Source organism: Corvus cornix, chromosome 6 (assembly GCF_000738735.6).
Source record: "Corvus cornix cornix isolate S_Up_H32 chromosome 6, ASM73873v5, whole genome shotgun sequence".
Lineage (NCBI taxonomy): Eukaryota > Metazoa > Chordata > Aves > Passeriformes > Corvidae > Corvus > Corvus cornix.
Genome location: NC_046336.1, coordinates 21,601,854 through 21,619,801, shown reverse-complemented (window position 1 = coordinate 21,619,801; position 17,948 = coordinate 21,601,854). Strand labels below are relative to the sequence as shown.

General features: G+C 41.6%; 1 protein-coding gene across 2 annotated transcripts in view; it reads left to right on the top strand.

Moving 5' to 3' along the window:
• Positions 1 to 17,948, top strand: part of DUSP29 (dual specificity phosphatase 29) — a 53,875-nt gene that overhangs the window by 27,036 nt on the left and 8,891 nt on the right. For both annotated transcript variants that reach the window (XM_019293301.3, XM_010412495.4), the window contains exons 2-3: positions 6,000 to 6,213; positions 16,135 to 16,355. In XM_019293301.3, the coding sequence (XP_019148846.1) occupies positions 6,029 to 6,213; positions 16,135 to 16,355 (406 nt within the window). In that variant the 5' untranslated portion in view covers positions 6,000 to 6,028. The remainder of the gene's footprint in view (positions 1 to 5,999; positions 6,214 to 16,134; positions 16,356 to 17,948) is intronic.

The window sequence follows — 17,948 nt, the reverse complement described above, 5'->3', positions numbered from 1 at the left end:
TTTTCAATTCATTTCATGAAATCATCTGACAAAGCAAGCTTTTGTTACTGCAGCTGACCAGCTCTCAGCTCAACTGATGTACTTTGAGTTACAAAAAGCTTAGAAACCAAAGCACTGTTTACCCTCCTCCTAAGTGCAAACACTGCTCCAGACATGTGCATTGGCTTCTGCAAGAACTTTCCAGTTTATAAAACAGCACTCTGCTTAGTCATACTCAAAAAGGGCAAGTACTTTTTCACCCTGAAGGGAGGTATGCATCTGGCATGTGGGCTGGAAATGGAAGAACAGAACATTTCTTAAAAATTCAAGAACTTGCTGAGTAGATCTTCCCTCACTCTTTCTGAAGACTCTCAGTCATTAGATCTGATTTTTGTCTGCCTTCAGCACTGAGCAAGTGCTTACTTGAAGATAGTTACTAAACTAGATTCGAGTCTTTTGCACATTTTTTGAAAGTGTAGGACTGGTATTCTCCATCCTTACCTTCTCTTGGATCCCTCCCTCTTGTACACACTTGTTACAAACGTTGTTCCTCTGTGAAGTTCTTATCTAAGGTGGTTATTAAACTGAAAGAATGAAGTAAATAAAAATAAAACCTTTAGTTTTGCAGTTGTCTGGAAGGCAAGAAGGTCTCAGTTTTTACTCCCTGGAAGATAGAAGTCCAGCAACTTCAACAGTGTTGAATTCTGCCTGATAAATAAAAACATTCAAATAACTCAGCCCTCTATCCAACATCAGAAAAGAAAATGGGAGTAATTTCTTAGTAACAAGCTCTTCATGCACAAAAATGATTTGTCAATCAAAATTACAGGGGTTTTTTGCACATTTTTGTTCTTCTGCTGAATATAGTGTTCTTGGCAGTAGATTAACTACTTCAGTCTCCAGTTTTGAGGGTCAAACCCCCAACTAATTTCAAGGGCACTGTGTTTATCTCCTACTGCACTGAGATGGGTATAAGGCCTAGTAGATATGTCATTACTCTTGTAGACTCCTCATGAAAGGCTCAGTGCTGATAGGTGGTTTTCTTTCCTTCCCTTGGCATCTTTGGAAAAAACTTCTGATGATACCATGACTCCACTCCTTTTACAGACCTGACATGAGGAAACAGGTAGGAAGCAAAATCTGAAAGCATCAGAAGAGGAATAAGATTAAAATCTGCCTCCACATTTACAAACAGGTTGTATATTTAGGTGTTTGCTAAATGCTGAAAACTTTTGCTTCCCAGCTAAACCAGATAAATTTGTGATTGCCTGGTATTTTCAAGGAGAAGTAGCTTTTAGACAACTCTGAGTACAAAACCAAGTACACTTGTGCACACCAAATTAAATTTAATAAAGCCAGCATCAGAAGCACCACTAGCACAAGTGATCAATGTCATAGGAGCTAGAAGAACTTTCAAGAGCAGGAAACATGGGTGGCAAAGAATTTAAACTATTCTGCTATATAAATAAGGACTGAAGTGGGCATTAAGGCAAGGAAGCCCTGTGCTCAGCCTGACAGAACAGCTAATACTTCTGAAGGAAAGAGTAAGGAGAATTGTCTTCTCTCCATTTTCTTCCCACTTTTTACTTGTTTAGCCTCTCTCATTGCGTATTTGTACCAATGCCACTAGGCTCCAACTTTATTGAGGAGCTGAAGCTTCAGGCACTCAAACACAGCTACAGGTTGGCAGCCAGAGTACGTATGGTTGGGACAACAGCAGTGGTGGAGGAACCCCCTGTGCCAGGGAGGGGTGCAGAAAAGGAAAGGATGTATAGGCCCTTGCAGAGGACAAAGGCAAATGCTGTCCTTGTCTGTGCATGCCTGTTTTTTTTCTTTTTAAGTCTCTACAGCTGACTTGGATCTTAACTCCCAGGCATAAATCTTGCCAAATTGTTTGGCATCTTTATACACAGCACTAGGGCTTGCACAGCACGTTGAGCCAAAAAAATTAAGAAACATAGTATTTTGTTATGTAGCTAATGACTTATAGCTTTCAGTCTCAAAGTACTCAGAAACTTCCACTACACGTGGCAAACCAGCGTTAGAAATGTAACAGCTCCACCGAGGCTTGGATGTTCACCTCTAGATAGAAAGCTCAGTTTTCCTCCCCCATCTGTGGGATTACCAAACCGTAGAGCTAATGACTGACATTTCCAAAAGCATTATTTTACCCCTACAAATCTTGTGGTGGGATTAGACATCCCTTCAATCGAAAGATTTGAAAATGGGCCACTACGTTCTATGACTTCACAGGGCTTTACTGGAAATTTTGGGTTAATTTGAGTAGTTCAAGGGACTCCAAACATAGTGCAGAAGGCAAATCTTTCACTGCTATATTAGTGCTCCAGCCACTAGACTGTGTTCATGCTCTGAATTAAACAGCAGATAGACTGGCAGATTTTCCTTTTTTCCACCCCCTTGCACTTTCTTTCCTTCCTCCCTGCTTTGTTAAAAAGAAAATAAAAAAAGCTAAAGAGCTGTATAAGAAATTCCATCTGGCAGCTGTAGAGTAGATAGTGAACATAAAGAAGAGATTCCTTTGCTGTTCCTAATGCATGCTGCTTATCCAAATTAGCCACACAATTACTTCTATCAATGCAAAACTAGTTTAATGTTTTTTTTTCTAGTGCACAGCACTTGAGAATGACTTAAAATGCAATGTAATTTACCACAGTGTATGTCCTGAAGTGGCTCACTAATGAAAAGAGGATTAAGTCTCCATTATTCTGAATTACCGTTTTGTGAAATCTCTAACAATATTTTCATTTATATACATATAACCCAAGGGGGACAAATATTCCAGCCATCCAAGTGATTAACAAATAAAATTTATTAGATAACATGCACTTTGGTCTTATTTATGAAGAGCAAGATTAGGGTATAAAAATGCAGATGACTGGATTTTTATCATCCTTGTTCTGATAATACCCTTAAGTCCATGACGGCAGAACTGGGGAGCACTGGCAGTTCAGTGTTCCGTGCATACGCTGGATCGAGTGGCAGAACCCGCAGGATGTTGGGCTCAGCAGTCACAATCTCGCCGGCTTGAGCACCTGCCCCCGGGTCCAGCCAGCCACCATGGGTGTCACAGAGAGGGAACGGGCATGTCACATCAGCTCCCACGGCCTGGCCTTGGCACAGGCCAGCAGAGTGAGAAGGAAGCTGTGCTTTGGGCCACAGGGAAAGAGTGGGATGGGCCGCAGACTGCCCTGCCTCACTGGGAGGGAACTCCTGGCCCCAGATACGGGGCTCTGTTCCTCACTGTGCCGTGAAGCTGGGCTCAAACCTTCCTGCTGGGGAGAACCCCTCTGGGACAAGGGCAGTCCACAGCCAGCTGACTTTTCATCCCTCCCCCATGAAATAAAAAGGCTCTCCTGAAGCAGCACTTCCAGAAGCAAGCAGGGTGCAGAGTTCTTTATGCAAAGGACAAAAGGACAGTCCCTATTCCAGAGAGCTTCTAAATGACCCTGGGATTAGCTCAGTTGGTCAGAGCAAGGTGCTAATAATGCCAGGCTCACAATCTCCATGTGGGCCATTCACCTAATGATCCTTGTAGTTCCATTCCAACTCAGACTATTCTGTGATCTAAGGTTGTGTGTCTCCAACACAGTGCAGTGCCACAAAGTGACTGCCAAGCTGGCACAGTACTGGTACATCATTCAGCCTGCACTAACTCATCTATAGCCCAAATGAAGCACCACAAGGGGTGGGAGCCTGCTCCAACAAGCCTGTACAGAGGTAACCCTGCAATCTGGCTGCCATCTGACTGCACTGGGTGAATGCTCTGCAAGAGATGGTCTCCTCTCCACATTAAGTCTGCCAAAGACATCTGAGCTTTCCCTGCCTGGGCTTGTGCTAAACATTCATGCCTTATACCCACAACAGCATTAAGAACAACCACTCCAAAAAAATCCAATCTACTTTTCTCTTTTAATTCCAAGAGGGCTGGCCTAGGGAATAGTCTTCCTGGAGCTCTGTTTGGTGTACATAGAACATCTAATACGAGATCAGGTTAGACATCTTTGATTCCTGGGAAGACATAAGCCCTTCTTGCCCCCAACCAAATGCTTCGTGACAATTATTTCCAGAGTTTAAGTAGCCAACCAGCCCTTTTGCCCACTTTCCCCTCCTCCTAGTTAAATTCTGTTACTTCTTACATAGTGTAGAGTCAAATCTGAAATGCATGTTTTATTAGAGGAATTTCAACCGATGCTCTCCTGTGCTCTAATTCAATTTAGAAATCCCCACAGCAGATAACATTGGCAAGGCATAAAAGAACATAGTGTACTTGAAAGTTCAGGGATCATATGGCTTCCCAGGACAGACAGAAACAAAGATTTCTCAGCAGTGGTCGAGTTTTCAGAATGTTAACCAAGCTTCAAACTGTGCCGGTGTTCCAGTACCACAGACTATTATTTGCAGATGTAATTACCCTGTTCTGAGGTGTAACAAATCAATGCACTGTGGCCACCAACTGTGATTACTGATTACATTGCTTTCTCTTCTTCCCTTCCTTTCCTCCACCCCATTTTATGGAGCCATGAATAAAAGTAGTCAGTCCTTCAGCATCAAGGCAACAGGCTCTCAGTTAAGATAATTCCCTACTAGACAAATAGCAGTTCTTATCAAGTTCTAGATAACAGCCTAATCACTCCCAACTCAGATTGTCTTAGATTAGTATCTCTGACAGACAAACATCATCTACACACTGCTGAGTCTGCATGTAGAATTAGCATAATTCTGGCATGGGAAGGAAAAAGGCTCTCCCAGGGCCTGGCTACTGGGGCAGAGAGATGGGACTAGGTACTACACATAGGCATGCAAGACAATCCCAAAGTAAATTTGCTACAAGCTGGAATTCTCAGAGCCCTTTAAAAATCTCAAGAGAGGACCACTTAGCTAAACATCATCATTATGTTTTAAGAAGCTTGGCTGAAAGATAGATCCCCTTGCCAGTGAAAGCAGGCCAATTTTTGAACAAAGGTGTACACTTGCCAAACAAAAACGGACTCCACAATCTTACACAGCTTTGGAGTCAGAAAACAGGAGTCATTTGGCTTTTTCAAGCTTTGTAGAGAAACAGAACATGACAGGCACAAAAGAGCCCAAACTGAGCAAACAAACCCCATGGGTACGTGGGATGTCAGTGAAAAATGGACATCCTGCTTTCAGGAGAGCTCTACAATAGCCGCATGAAGGCATTAGCCAGATTTTTGGAATTAAAAGGACACAAACATTCAGCAAGCAACACAAAAAACAATTTTGGGAGCAACTACAGGGTTCACTGCCTGTAAGAAAGGTGGATTTTTGGCAGGCTCTACTTGCACACTTCATAAGATCAAGCCCAACTCCACATGTTGTTACAAGTCTCTTTCAGAACCACAGGGTTCAACTTCTCCCTTCAAGGGAATAAGAGACATGAGCAACTGCTACCCTGAGACATCAGAGAGCCCAGGAGGAGAAACCAAAACAGAGCCCACAGGGAGATACAGCAGATAGGGAATCTGCAACTGGCAACACAGGAAAAAGACAAGTAGAAGAGAGTAGAACGGTACATGCAACATTTGCTTGGATAGACACATTTCATCTCCCTACATTGCTGAAAATCACAAAGGACAAGCCTTTAGGAGAGTCTTAGTTAATGATAAAAAACCCCAATAACTTAAATTTGCACTCAGTTCCCCTAGGTGCTTTAGATCCCTAGGCTGCTAAACCTACCAAAGTTTTACTAGTGGATTTTTCAGGAAACAAATTCCTGGCAGAGGCTGAATTTCAATAATCACAAACCTTTGGGTTTTGTTCCCACTGCTGGTGAGCTCATCCAACAACATATTCTTCACCTCATTCAGGAGAGGCAGAAATCCAGGTGCAAGTCTGTGTTTGCCACAGAACAGGTTCACCTGTCTTGTGCAATGCTCAATCACACCTGGTCTGCGCTGCTCCCACGATCCCACAGCTGGAGCAAGAATCACTTGCTTTGTGCTTCCTTGGGTTAATGTTCTGTTTTGGTTGCGTTCCAGTTTCTTGCACATCCTGAGAGCACTACTCCATGGACAAGATGTCATCAGGAAGCTGGAATGCTGGGAAGAAAAATGCATACACAGCAGTCAAAGTAGATCCTGATGAGGACTATTGTACCCCAGGTGCATTTGAACTGGAGCAGCTCTTCTGGAAGGGATGCCCAAAGTACACGCACGTCAATGAAGTCTGGCCCAACCTCTACATAGGAGACGAGTAAGTGTACACAGTACCCCTGACAATAAGTATACCCCATACATCTCTACATAGGGGATGACCAAGCTCTACTAAACACAGCTCACTGACAGAGCAAAGTGTTCGAAACCACTGGCAGATGCCTAGAGTTCTACAGAGCAATCAGAGCCCAGCGTGGCCCTGACTGTTACTGCTGCTTCAGGAAAGCACAGAGTAAGTGCAGCTGGGTCTGCTGGTAAAGACAGAGCGACAGCACTGGCTGTGGCACCGGTGTAGGCTGCAGAGGTTGAAGCCCATCATGATCTATTTTTAAATGGTTCATTTCAAGGAGCAATTTGTCATTTATCTGTGAGTGGAAGTCATTCCACAGTTACACTCACAGAAGAGCATGGCCTAGATGTGTTGGCTACACCTTAGGATGGTTTAGGCCAAAAATGTAATTCTTGAAAAGTGACTGAAGAGACAGCTCACCATGCAGTGGTATTTTTGCATTTCTAAGCCTGTGCTTGTGTACATGGAACACTCTGCATTTCCAAATTGCTCAAGAGATTAAAGCAAACAGAACCCTGAGGAAGGCAAAGCTGTAGAGATGTGTCTCACTGATCAGACCAAGTGTGATTTGGAAAAAAACCAAACCCACAAAACAGACTTGGTTCTGCTGAGTACAGGACTAAACTAGAAACAGCCTATTCCAGGAAGCAGAGATGACTGCTGCAGCAGGAGATATGCCATCAGAAAACCCCCCAACCCAAGCCCTGAGCGGAGCAAGAGAGCTTTTCTTACCCCTTTGGCATTATTGGTCCAATTCCCATTTTCCTCTACACCCTTCACTAACATGACATTTATTTTTTACATCATCACTGAAAGACACAAGTAGGAGCCCCACTGGCTCCAAAGTTCTCAATAATTTTTTAAAAGGTCCTAAAATTCATCTGTTGCCAGCTTATAAAAGAGGAAAGATATACAGCTTTGAAAGTTACAAGACTCCTAATATCATCCACCAATTACTTCTGTGGCGCCAGAGGCAACAGAAAGACACAAGAGTTCTGGTCTTGAACCAAGCCAGGGCTCCCACTTCTAGAGATGAGGGTGGGAGAGTGTGTGTGTGTGTGTGTGTGTGTGTGTGGTGTGGGATAAAAAAACTAAGTCATGGGAACAGCCTGTCCAAATGATTCAGGAACAAAAGAAAAGAGGGTTAAGTTTTTCTATCCATATCTGACCCTGCCCCTCCTGTTAGATATTTCTAACTCAAGATTCACCACAGAGAACAGCCTCTTCTGGCATTTATTTCCTACTTCATTGTTTAGAATCACCAGCAGAATTATTCTGAATGAAGTTGTTAGAAGAATTTCCCTCTAATCTCTGTGATGAAGCACTAAATGTGCCTGCTGAACAAAGGGTTCTAACCACACAAGAAGTGAGTCTCTCAGCCCAGGACAGCAGTCACTGACTCTTTCCTGTAATCTCACTATAGCAGTGGCTTCTTACACCTTGTAATTTAGTAAAAGCTAGAAGGCATGACTCTGAATACAGCACACACCTGGCACTTCATACACATTAACCAGAGGAACGGAAATACAAGCTTCTTGAGAGGTACATAGAGCTACACCCCATTATGCTGGGCAGTGTGTTTCTGCAGGGGACTGGTCTTAAGTCAGGAGGAAAACCAACAGTGCTTCAAGGGAAAACAAGTCTCCCACATGACAAGACAAAAGAATGAGAAAACCAATGGAGAAAGAAAAACAAGTGAGGAGCAGGTAGGGGGGAACAGAAATAAAACTTCACCAGAAAATGTGATTCCCTAAAGGAGAACAACTATTGTCAGCCAGGTTAGGGCAAACTTGACACGGCAGAAAATCTGAGAGGAGAACTGGTCTGCAGGCAAGATGCAGCCTTTCACTACCATAACTAAAATTTGCTTTGAAATAGACAAAGTCCACAGACCTCTATATCTTTGCTGGAGCCAGCTCCGTATCTTACTCCTGACTAACAGCTTACCCCCTCAGTGTGGCAGGGTTTTTGTATTAAGATCTTGCATTAGAACTGGTGGCCAAAGAGATGCCACAAGCCATGAACAGATGTTGGGTGTATTTGCATCTGAAGCCATGCTAAATTAAGGTTGATCTTGAAAGAATTTGGTGGAACTCATCAACAAAATCAAATGAACACACACATGCAGAGTTTATCTTCAGAGCCTCCACATCTGTGCTTCATTCCTGCCTCCTGCATTTACAAGGTTAACAGGACTTGTGACTGCTTATGGAAATGCTAATTAATTACCCTGACTACGTAATCACATCTTCCTTCTAATGCAATACAGGCTATCAAGGAGCCCTGTGAGGCCACTCCATCCTTTTGTTACAAGGCTTCACTGCAGATGTTGCCCAGAGGCAATGAAATCTCTATGAGCCTGTCAGAGCCAGAATAATCAAAGCCTCAAAATATAACATGCTGTGTTCAGCTCCAATTGAATTTTTCCCCCAGCAAGTTCCAAGGGCTTTGAAAGACCAGATACTGGAACTTGTATGACACAGCCCAGTGATAGGCATAAAACACACTTGGCCAAGATTTTGATTCAATTGCTACCAGGATTAGTGTTTGCATGTATCCTCCTCATATTTAGAGGTCTTCTAAAGGGATAGAAAGCAGCCTTGTCTTTCTCCTTTTTTTCACTGGCCACCTGTTTGCTTGCACAGGCAGTTTTACTGGCTAATCCCAAACCTGCTTAGTTCACCTGGATCACATGGAAAGTCTCTGCCAGTTACTCATCTTGTAGTTTCTACTTGTAGTTCTTCAGTGATGGCCTTATTACCTGAGATGATATTTAGGGTTCTGCATTTCTGATGTTCAAAGAATATTTCAGCTGAAGACAAAGGCCTCCCAATTTGTTTTCCTCTTAAACATCCACTAGATCTCATTAGTCTTTAAGGCCTGATCACAATCTCAGGTCTTGCTGTGTTGTCAAACTATTACCAGAGAAAAAAATCTTCTGAAATGTAATTCTTTACAAGTCAAGTATGAAAAATAATTTTCTGGGTATGCAGCTGAACTGAGCTTGCAATTTAGAAAAGCTATGGTCTCTGCCTGTGCTGTGCCATGGCTCATGGTCTTCAGAACTAATGCAGGTAAGGAAAACACGTAACTCAAACCTACAATTTGGAGTGCATGACAATTAAGATCAATAGCTAAACACTAAATATATGCTTAACTAAAACTCATTCTCTCCTTTTACCTTTCTGCAGAGAAGCAATACAGTATTGCTTTTTCCAAGTGACTAAGTAAAAAGACAATTTACACTAACCTAGAAGAAAACAGATGGGACTCACTCAGGCTAGAAAACAGCTACCTCCCACCGTTTAGCATTACGAACTCCTAGCATCTACACCAGTATTAATCATATAAAAATAGAAGCAAATGCAGATTTAGATTATAACAACACTCTTGAGGACATAGTTTCAACTTGGGTAGAATGAGAATCTGCCAATTGTAACAGCAGTTTAACAATCCAGAAAATCAGATCTTTAACACTGGACAGTAAACTTCAATGCTCCAATGGTTTCCAAGACAAGTAACACTTCCTTGTATAACATCTCTGTCTACCAGTGATTTCTAACATTTGATGAGTGACTGAAGTTAAGACCAGAAACTGACTGAGTACAGCATGGGTGCTTGGTGCCCTTGGTGTGTAGAAAGCAGAGCGCTATTTCCTCTGTCTAGGTTGTATCACTTACAAAAACTACATCCACCATTTTGGGCTAGAGGAAAATGAACTACTAAATCTTTTTCTATCCCATATTCTGATGATCCTGTTCAGTATTTTCAGTGGTACCTAAAAATTCTTTTAATTCACACTGAACAGGAGGTACCCAGAAAAATGGAGCAACACCTCAGAAGGAAAAGGGGATACAATGCTACGCTATCTCTAGACTCCCTCAGTGCCGGAGTTACCAAAGAAAATTGGGTCAGTATTATTGGAAATTCTCAGTATCTCTCCTCAGGAGGGAGAACTGCCAGATTTTCTTAAGAAAGTGTCAATATTGCCTATATTCAGCGAGCTTCTTTCTGACACTGACCATCTGGTAAATTACCATCCTGCGTTGAGCTTTCCTTTAGCGCTTAAGAAAATGGAAAAGTTTGAGAGAGATGATTCCTCTCCTAGTAACATGTTGCCTCAGATTTCTTTGTGTTTTGTCAATCTGGGTCACATCAATCCGTGGCTTTAACAGTCTATACTGAAACATGTTTCCATTGCACAACCTTTGCATGAAGTTTAAGAGACTTGGTTCTACTTAAAGTTGATAAACACACCAAGTCATCTGGTTAAGCAGTATCAGCTGTAAGGTGCTGACTTACCTGGGAGTTGCTCTGCCCATACCCTCCTGAGGTATTTTGGATAATTACTTCCCTTCCTTTTAGGTGTACTTGTGCTTTCCTCATGAGCCACCATATCTTCCCTTTGTTAACTGCTTTCAATAAACTTAATACTGCATGTGAAGGTGCAGGCTGCAGTGCCTGCAAATTCTTTTCCCCTCTCTTCTAATTCCATTGATTGGGGCAACTTTCTAACAAAATCAGCTGGGACTAAAGCTTGTTATGATAGTATTTTTGAAAAGAGAGAGAGGGGATTTGGTACACTGGAGACAGCAACCTGAAAGAAAGCATTCTTTTTCATGTTGTAACTGCTTACATTGTTGCTTCCAGAAGAAGGCAGGGTTTGCTGCAGCACTTGCTATTAACCCTATGAAACTTAGCCTTAAAACTGACAGCAGGCACAGTTAAAGTCTCAGACAAGCCCTCTACTTGCCCTTGCACAACGCAAGAGAGGTAAATAGTCTTTTGGGAACCATTTGAAAATGGATGACACTTTTGTCTGGGTCAGTTTCCCGTTTTGGTGAGTCTGTTAGTATCAATATATCCATATGTGAAAGTGATTTTATCTCCAATTTTCACCATTGAGGTGGGATTCCCACATCAAAGTACTCCCCCTTGCCTCAGAGCTTTAAAAACATGTTTATGAGTCCATCTGCCCTACAGTAAAGGCAAGGTCTGATTCAGCAAAGCACTGAGCTTTTGCTTAACATAGAGAAAAGGACTTCTGGGTATACTTAACTTTTAGCATAAGTTTATGTGCTCTGAACTGAAGAGCTGATGAGCTTTTACATGGGACCAATCTGCCCAGGTCATCTCTTACTAAACTGAATTACACTGAAATTTTCACTGTTGTCTCCCAGTGCCACACTTCACATTCAAGGCAGACACTGGAGACCACAGTTGCACCATGTAAAAGGAAATCAAGTGCTAATAGCACAGACGGTGGAGATGTACAAGATGAAAACAATTGCAAGAGTAGCCAAGTGCTTACAGCTTCACCTACACTGGCATTCGTAGCAAACTCATCTTTACAATGACTAGTTAAAATGCAACCATAATCGCAAAAATGGAAGTATTAATTGCAATTTATAGGAAACAGTAGCACCTGAAGAGGGGAAAAGAAGAATGTTGTTAGCTTGACTATTACACTCTGGTAGTGAGCCAACTACAAGGAAAAAAACTATGCCTTTTCTAGTCAAAAGTGAATTAGAAATAGAGTTACAAATCCTCCAATAAGGTATAGGATTCATATACCCCTGAACAACCCTGTGCTGTTAGTAACCTCAACCAATCAGATATTTTCAGATATTTATGCCTGATTTATTCCTCCCTTTCCTCTAAAATACTGATACCTCAGGCATGGTAAAAACTGCATCCTTGCAGACCAAGAGCATTCCCTTCTCCTTGGGGTGTAATCAGAAGTATCATGCATGATGAAACACAACAAACCCCACAGGCTCTGGTTACAGTGTACAGACACAGGAATGCTTTCACAACAGCATCTACACTGCAGACTCAGCTGAGGGTGGAAAGCAAGCCAGTCCTTCCCACAAAGCCAGAGCTCACTGCTGACTATGGGCAGTCCAAGCAAACATGTTGAGGGGCCCAGTAACATTTCCATTTACAGGCACACAGGTCCCCCATGTGAGGCCTTACCAGGCTGTTTCTTGCTCTGCTAGCTGGCAACCAACCTGCTTGCAAACCCAGCATGACCCCCAGTTTAACTGCCTACACTATGGCAGTGTCAGAGTCTCAGCACAGGCTATCTCTGCCTGGTAATGTTCATGATCAAAGTACAAAGCACTGGCTGACAGGAGGTAAGAAGCAGATAAACCTGAGCCAGTATGACAAGTGGTGGTCCAGCTGGGCTCTTCGCCTAGATTTTAGGGAAAGATTTTACGAGGAAGAAAAAAGGGGAAAAATTTTCAAAGAACAGTAGGGAAATCTCTTATGAAAATATAATTATTGAGTGTAAGACTGGGGGGATGGAGAGAAAGACGAAAGAGATAAAGTACTTTCTAATCTCCATATTAGGTTTGAAACCAAGCACTCTTGCTCTTGAAAAAGACTAAGTGTCACTTCAGCTTTCTTCAAAAGATGCAGATTCCAAAGCCCAAGGCACATACCTCTTGCAGTCCAGTGAACTCTATTTTCTATTACACAACAACTGTTTCTTCATATCTCCACACAACATTATATATGAGGAACCTTAGGAAAAGCTTTCCATAGATAAAAGTACCCAGGGTATCTGCTCTAAGAAAAGTGCCTGACATCCTCTTTACAGACTGTATGCAATAGCTCAGCCTGCAGATGCAAAAGCCACATGGCCACAGGACCTGTACTGACCCTGCTCCACTTAGGGCAAGTATTTTAGGTCTTACTTCCACTGACAGGTTCTACAACACCTACACACAGTTTGAGTGACAGCTATTCCAGTGAAAATGTGGAGAACTTAACAGATTTGAGGCATCAGCACTGAGCATTTGTTTTCTTGAAGTTTTTCAGATTAGCAATGTCAGTAGGAAAAAAGAAAATATGCATCTATATTACAAAGAAAACAATTCCATTGGGTAAAGTTCCATTCAGTCCCAAGGGTATTGCCAAATCAGTTTGCATATCAAGCACAGTTAGAAAGCAGATAACATTTTAAAGTCAGCCCAGCCCAAGCATTGAGGAAAACAGAGCATAAATTCTTTTGTGCCAAAGACACTGGAGTAGAAAACTTCGCAAGTATTTCCTTGGTACACTTGTAATTTGCTGTTAAAAAAAAGTTATTTCACAGAAGGTGATTTAGTGACATCTGAGCATTTATAACGAGTTTTTTCAACACCATTCAAGGTTGACACATTGCTGCTTCCGAGTCCATTTCCAGCCCAAGTCAGGAAACAAATGGAGCAAACAGAGTAACAATGTGCATATTCCCAACCTCCAACAGGTCAAGGGCAAAACAACAGCTAATGCATTTGTGATGCAAAATGATTAAACTGATTAAATACAAAAGAGGAGGATTAATTCCATCCTGGGCCTCAAATTCCCAGAATGCAGCTACAGGCAAGACTGGGAGATGGAACAGGAAGTTCACAGGAACTTGGCCAGGCTGAGCCAACTGCTTATGTAAGTTACTGAAAGACAGTATCCCTTCTTTCTGAATACATATTGGAAAACTGAGGCCACCCAACATTGCAAAAGCGGATCCTAGGAAACAGAACAAGGCTGTGTGACAGTCAGAAAAATGCATTAGTTGCACCCACTGTGTCAAAAGGCAATCTCCAATCAAGGAAACAGGAAAATTTGATTTCATATAAATACAAGTGTCAAATGTTAATGACTGTAACCTATTGTTTGACGTTGTCCTTGCTCAGAACAACTTGATAATTTAATTTAATTCTCATGCTATTTAGTAGCCTGAGCAGTGCTTGCAGAAGCCAAAGTGTGATAGTATATATGGTCCATCAAAAACTTTGTTTTGCTACTGACCCTAACCACTCTGCAGTCCTACTTCCTGCTCACCATGTAGATCTCCACTTGCAAGGGTTCTCCTTGTGCATGGATCTCTGACCTGAAGCCCTCAGTCTTACATAGTTTGTAGGACAGATGCTTTGGGCCCAAGTTTGATGAATGAAAAACACATTTTCTCTGTTCCAGCATCAGGGAGGTAAAACAAAGACAGACTTAATTTGAAAGCAGCAACTGTAGCTCACCTCAAGGACATCAAAATGAAGAGTAGTCGTTATTCACTACACCCTTACCGTTCAGCCAGGACATTTAACCTCTTTTATTTTAAGCACTCTCCATCCTTTCAGTAGAGGACTGAAGTGTCTTTGCTGGCAATGTGTACATACACAGCATACACACCTGAAGGGAATCCTAAGGCACAAACCTCCTAAAAGGAGGGAGAAAAAGGAAAGTCTTTCTCAGTCAGTCACTGCTATAAGAACACAAAGGGAAATAGTAAGCATTATTTAACATGAGGTGAAGGTGGCAACTCACAGCCCTAGCAGCAGGATGCTGCTGCTTCTCTGTCCTCCAGAGTCTACTGATCTTATTAGGTAGGCATCACCACGCTAAATGAAGCTTTTATTTACTTTTTACATTATTGTATAGGGGATGTGTGACATTATTTCATGGCAAAAATACCACTAGTATCAAGACATTATCATTCCTGACCAGAAAGGAATTTCTGCAGGGCAGTATCTACTCAGAACATCCAATAATCATGGATTTAATTTAAATTAAGAGCAAGCATAAGTAAAACCTTCAGTATCCATATCCCAGTTGAATGCTCTAATCATGAGGTTCTTGACTGCTCAGAGGGGGGTTTTGGCTTAGAGGTTGGAAAGGCAGTCAGCTTCAAGCTATTCTGGGCTGTCACCACTAGAATTACAAAACTCAACAGGTAGCCCACCACAATGTCCTGTGTGACAGCAGCTACATTTACACATGGAAGTGTTCAGGAAACATTCATGAAGAGAGGTACTTTTGACTGGAAAAAGCTTTTTTACATCATGCAGTATTTATGTGAAAATATATTAGCAGAATAAAGCCTATGCCATTTTTTCTTTTTGTAAAAAGCTTTGTAGATTTTCTAGTCACTAGTGAAACTTGACAGCTTTTTCAAAACAAAACTTTCCCAAACTAAAAGCTTTCTGTAGTGGAAGAAAAAACAGTTTTCACATGCCTGGCCACAAACTCCGCATTTTTTTGGAATTTCGTCCTGTTGGCAAGCACCTACAGTGGGTATTGAGCATACAAATCTAAGTTTTCCTCTCCTGTGTGACTTCCCTCATCCAAGGGAAGAGGGGACAATAACAAATGAGAACATTTGGCTAAATATATGACTTAGAGCTTCCTCTGAAGGCTAATATCCAATTTCCATATCTAGTTCTTTTTGCTTTAGGCCTCTGGTTTGACCAAACATGACACTAAAATAGAGTTGTGATAGAAGTTGTATTCACAGAAGGGTGGGTCTTTTTAAATTTTGTTTATGTATTTTTTTAAGAAATGGAGAAAAACTCAGTAACTTCTTTTGGGGAAGAAGAGCTGCATTTTTGAATCCCAGATGACTTCACTACTCACATATTACTGACTCTTTTATTAGTTCTGCAATATCATTTGATCACATCAAAGAAACTAACTTTTTAACTTTCGATAAGTTTCAGTTAAGGGACAGAGGGGGAAAACAGCAGTCATGGATCCTATTTCAAGTTCTGCCACTGATTCCCTTTTCTGGCTTTAAATAATTCCTTCTATTTCTTTCTGTATCTCAAGTTTCTTCTTGTACAAGATGGATAGAAGCCACTATTGCCTATGTTACAAAGGTAACAGGAAAATAAATTCATATTAAACATGCTCTAAGGACCTGGGGGAGATAATTAGGAAATCCAAAAAGAATGACAACTCCAAACTGAATGACAGTATCTTAAGATCCTTAAAATGGTAAATGATGCATTGCTAAAGCATTATCAGTTTCACTAACATTTAGAACATACCAAGTCAGAGGTTTTCTTAAATTTATTTTCTATTCTTGAATAAGAAGTTTCTTGACTTACATGACAGCTCTTGTTTTACCAGAAAAACTGCATTGGATCGCTACAGCCTTGAGAAGGCAGGATTCACCCACATCCTCAATGCAGCCCAAGGGCAGCGCAACGTGGACACGGGACCAGAATATTACAGCAACATGAGTGTGGAGTACCACGGAGTGGAAGCAGATGATCTCCCCACTTTCAACCTCAGCCAGTTCTTTTACTCAGCTTCCAAATTCATTGATAATGCACTTCGGGATGAAAGAAGTAAGGAGGGTGCTGAAAATGGTTCAAGCCAGTATAACATTTACTCCATCTGAGTAAAAGCATAGTTCCATGGCATTTAACCTTTTGGGAATGAAACAAGTCCAATACAGTTTAACATAGCATATAAAACTAGTAGTGGGGAACCAGTTTAAGAGAAGATATAATTAGGACCCTTCTCAGTAATACCACCCCAAGAGCCCCTTACCACTTTTATCAAAGTTCTCATCACAGCTCCTATCAAGGGGTCCTGTATGACACAGATCTTTTGTTGTTGTTTTGACTCCTTCATAAACACATCAGAGACAACTGGACATTGCATAGGTGCCATGAATTAGCTGTCTTTTCATCCTTTTCCTGATTAATCCCTATCAAGAAAGGTTTAATGAATATTAGTTGCAGAGTGGTGGGAGTAGAACACAAGTGGTCTCAGATATTCCATGCTGTCATTCCACAGCTCCATGCACTGCAGCATTAGGTTCTCTATATAAATATAGAAACCACCCTTCCTACTTGACCATCAGATCTACCCCAGCCTATAACATTTATCTCTCTGCCATCCTCCAAGCAGCAGGGAACTGATACAGCTCTGACAGCAGTAATCTAGAAACATTTCATTAAAGTGTTTGTAATTTCTCAGCTTGATTACTACAATTCATTATTTGCTGATCTCCAGCAGTGTTCTATCAGAAAGCTTTACACTGATGTGAAGTGCTACAGCCTAGGCCTCACACTGACTTTCAATATTACTCCTACTCTTTTACCCCACATACTTTTAAAAAAAAATCTCAGCAGGATATTTTACCAGAAACCAGTTGAGAAACTTATGACTTTCCTGCTGACCTATAGAGACCTTAATATCAGAGGGTCAGATACTAAGTTTCTAGCCTTGTGTCAGCTTCTGTTCTTGGCTGTCTAGCTCAGCTGCAGGCAGTTACTACCTGACTTGCTTCCAATAGCCAGCCAAGTCTTTACAATTTTACCCTTTCAGCAAGTACAGTCCACACAACAGTCCCTTCCCTTGCTTGGGAGAAAACCTTGAAAGCAGATCAGTTTTAAAAATCAAAGTCCTAATAGCAGGAGAAACTGCTTCAGGAGCTTACATGCTTATGAAGAAAGGTTCCCAGCATTTCAAAAAAGTGTGTCTGAAGCACTGCCTTTGGAAAGGAGAGGATAACTAACACACACCCGTGTCTAGCCATGGCTGGAGGCCAGAGGTCAGTGGCAGACTGGAGTAGCTGGAATAAGAAATGCAGACTTCCTCATTCCCACCACCCTCCTGTTCCTGTAAGACTTTAGTCTGCTGTACTGAAGTAAAGAAACAAGCACAAGGGAAGCAGCAAGGGCAAGAAAAAAGCCTTGCATCCCAATAAATATTGTAAAAGGAAAGGATGAGATGGGGGGAGTATTAACCTTTTTGTTTCAAAACCACATCAAAGTCCAGGAAGTTCTGAGACAGTATCAAGCACCAGCCCAGCACTGGAACACAAAACAAAATTGAAGAGTGACTGGGTGAAGTACAAACCAAAAAAAAAAAAAAAAAAATCTGCACTCAAGTAGATACTACAAATTGCAGTGATTTCTGTAGCTGTAGTA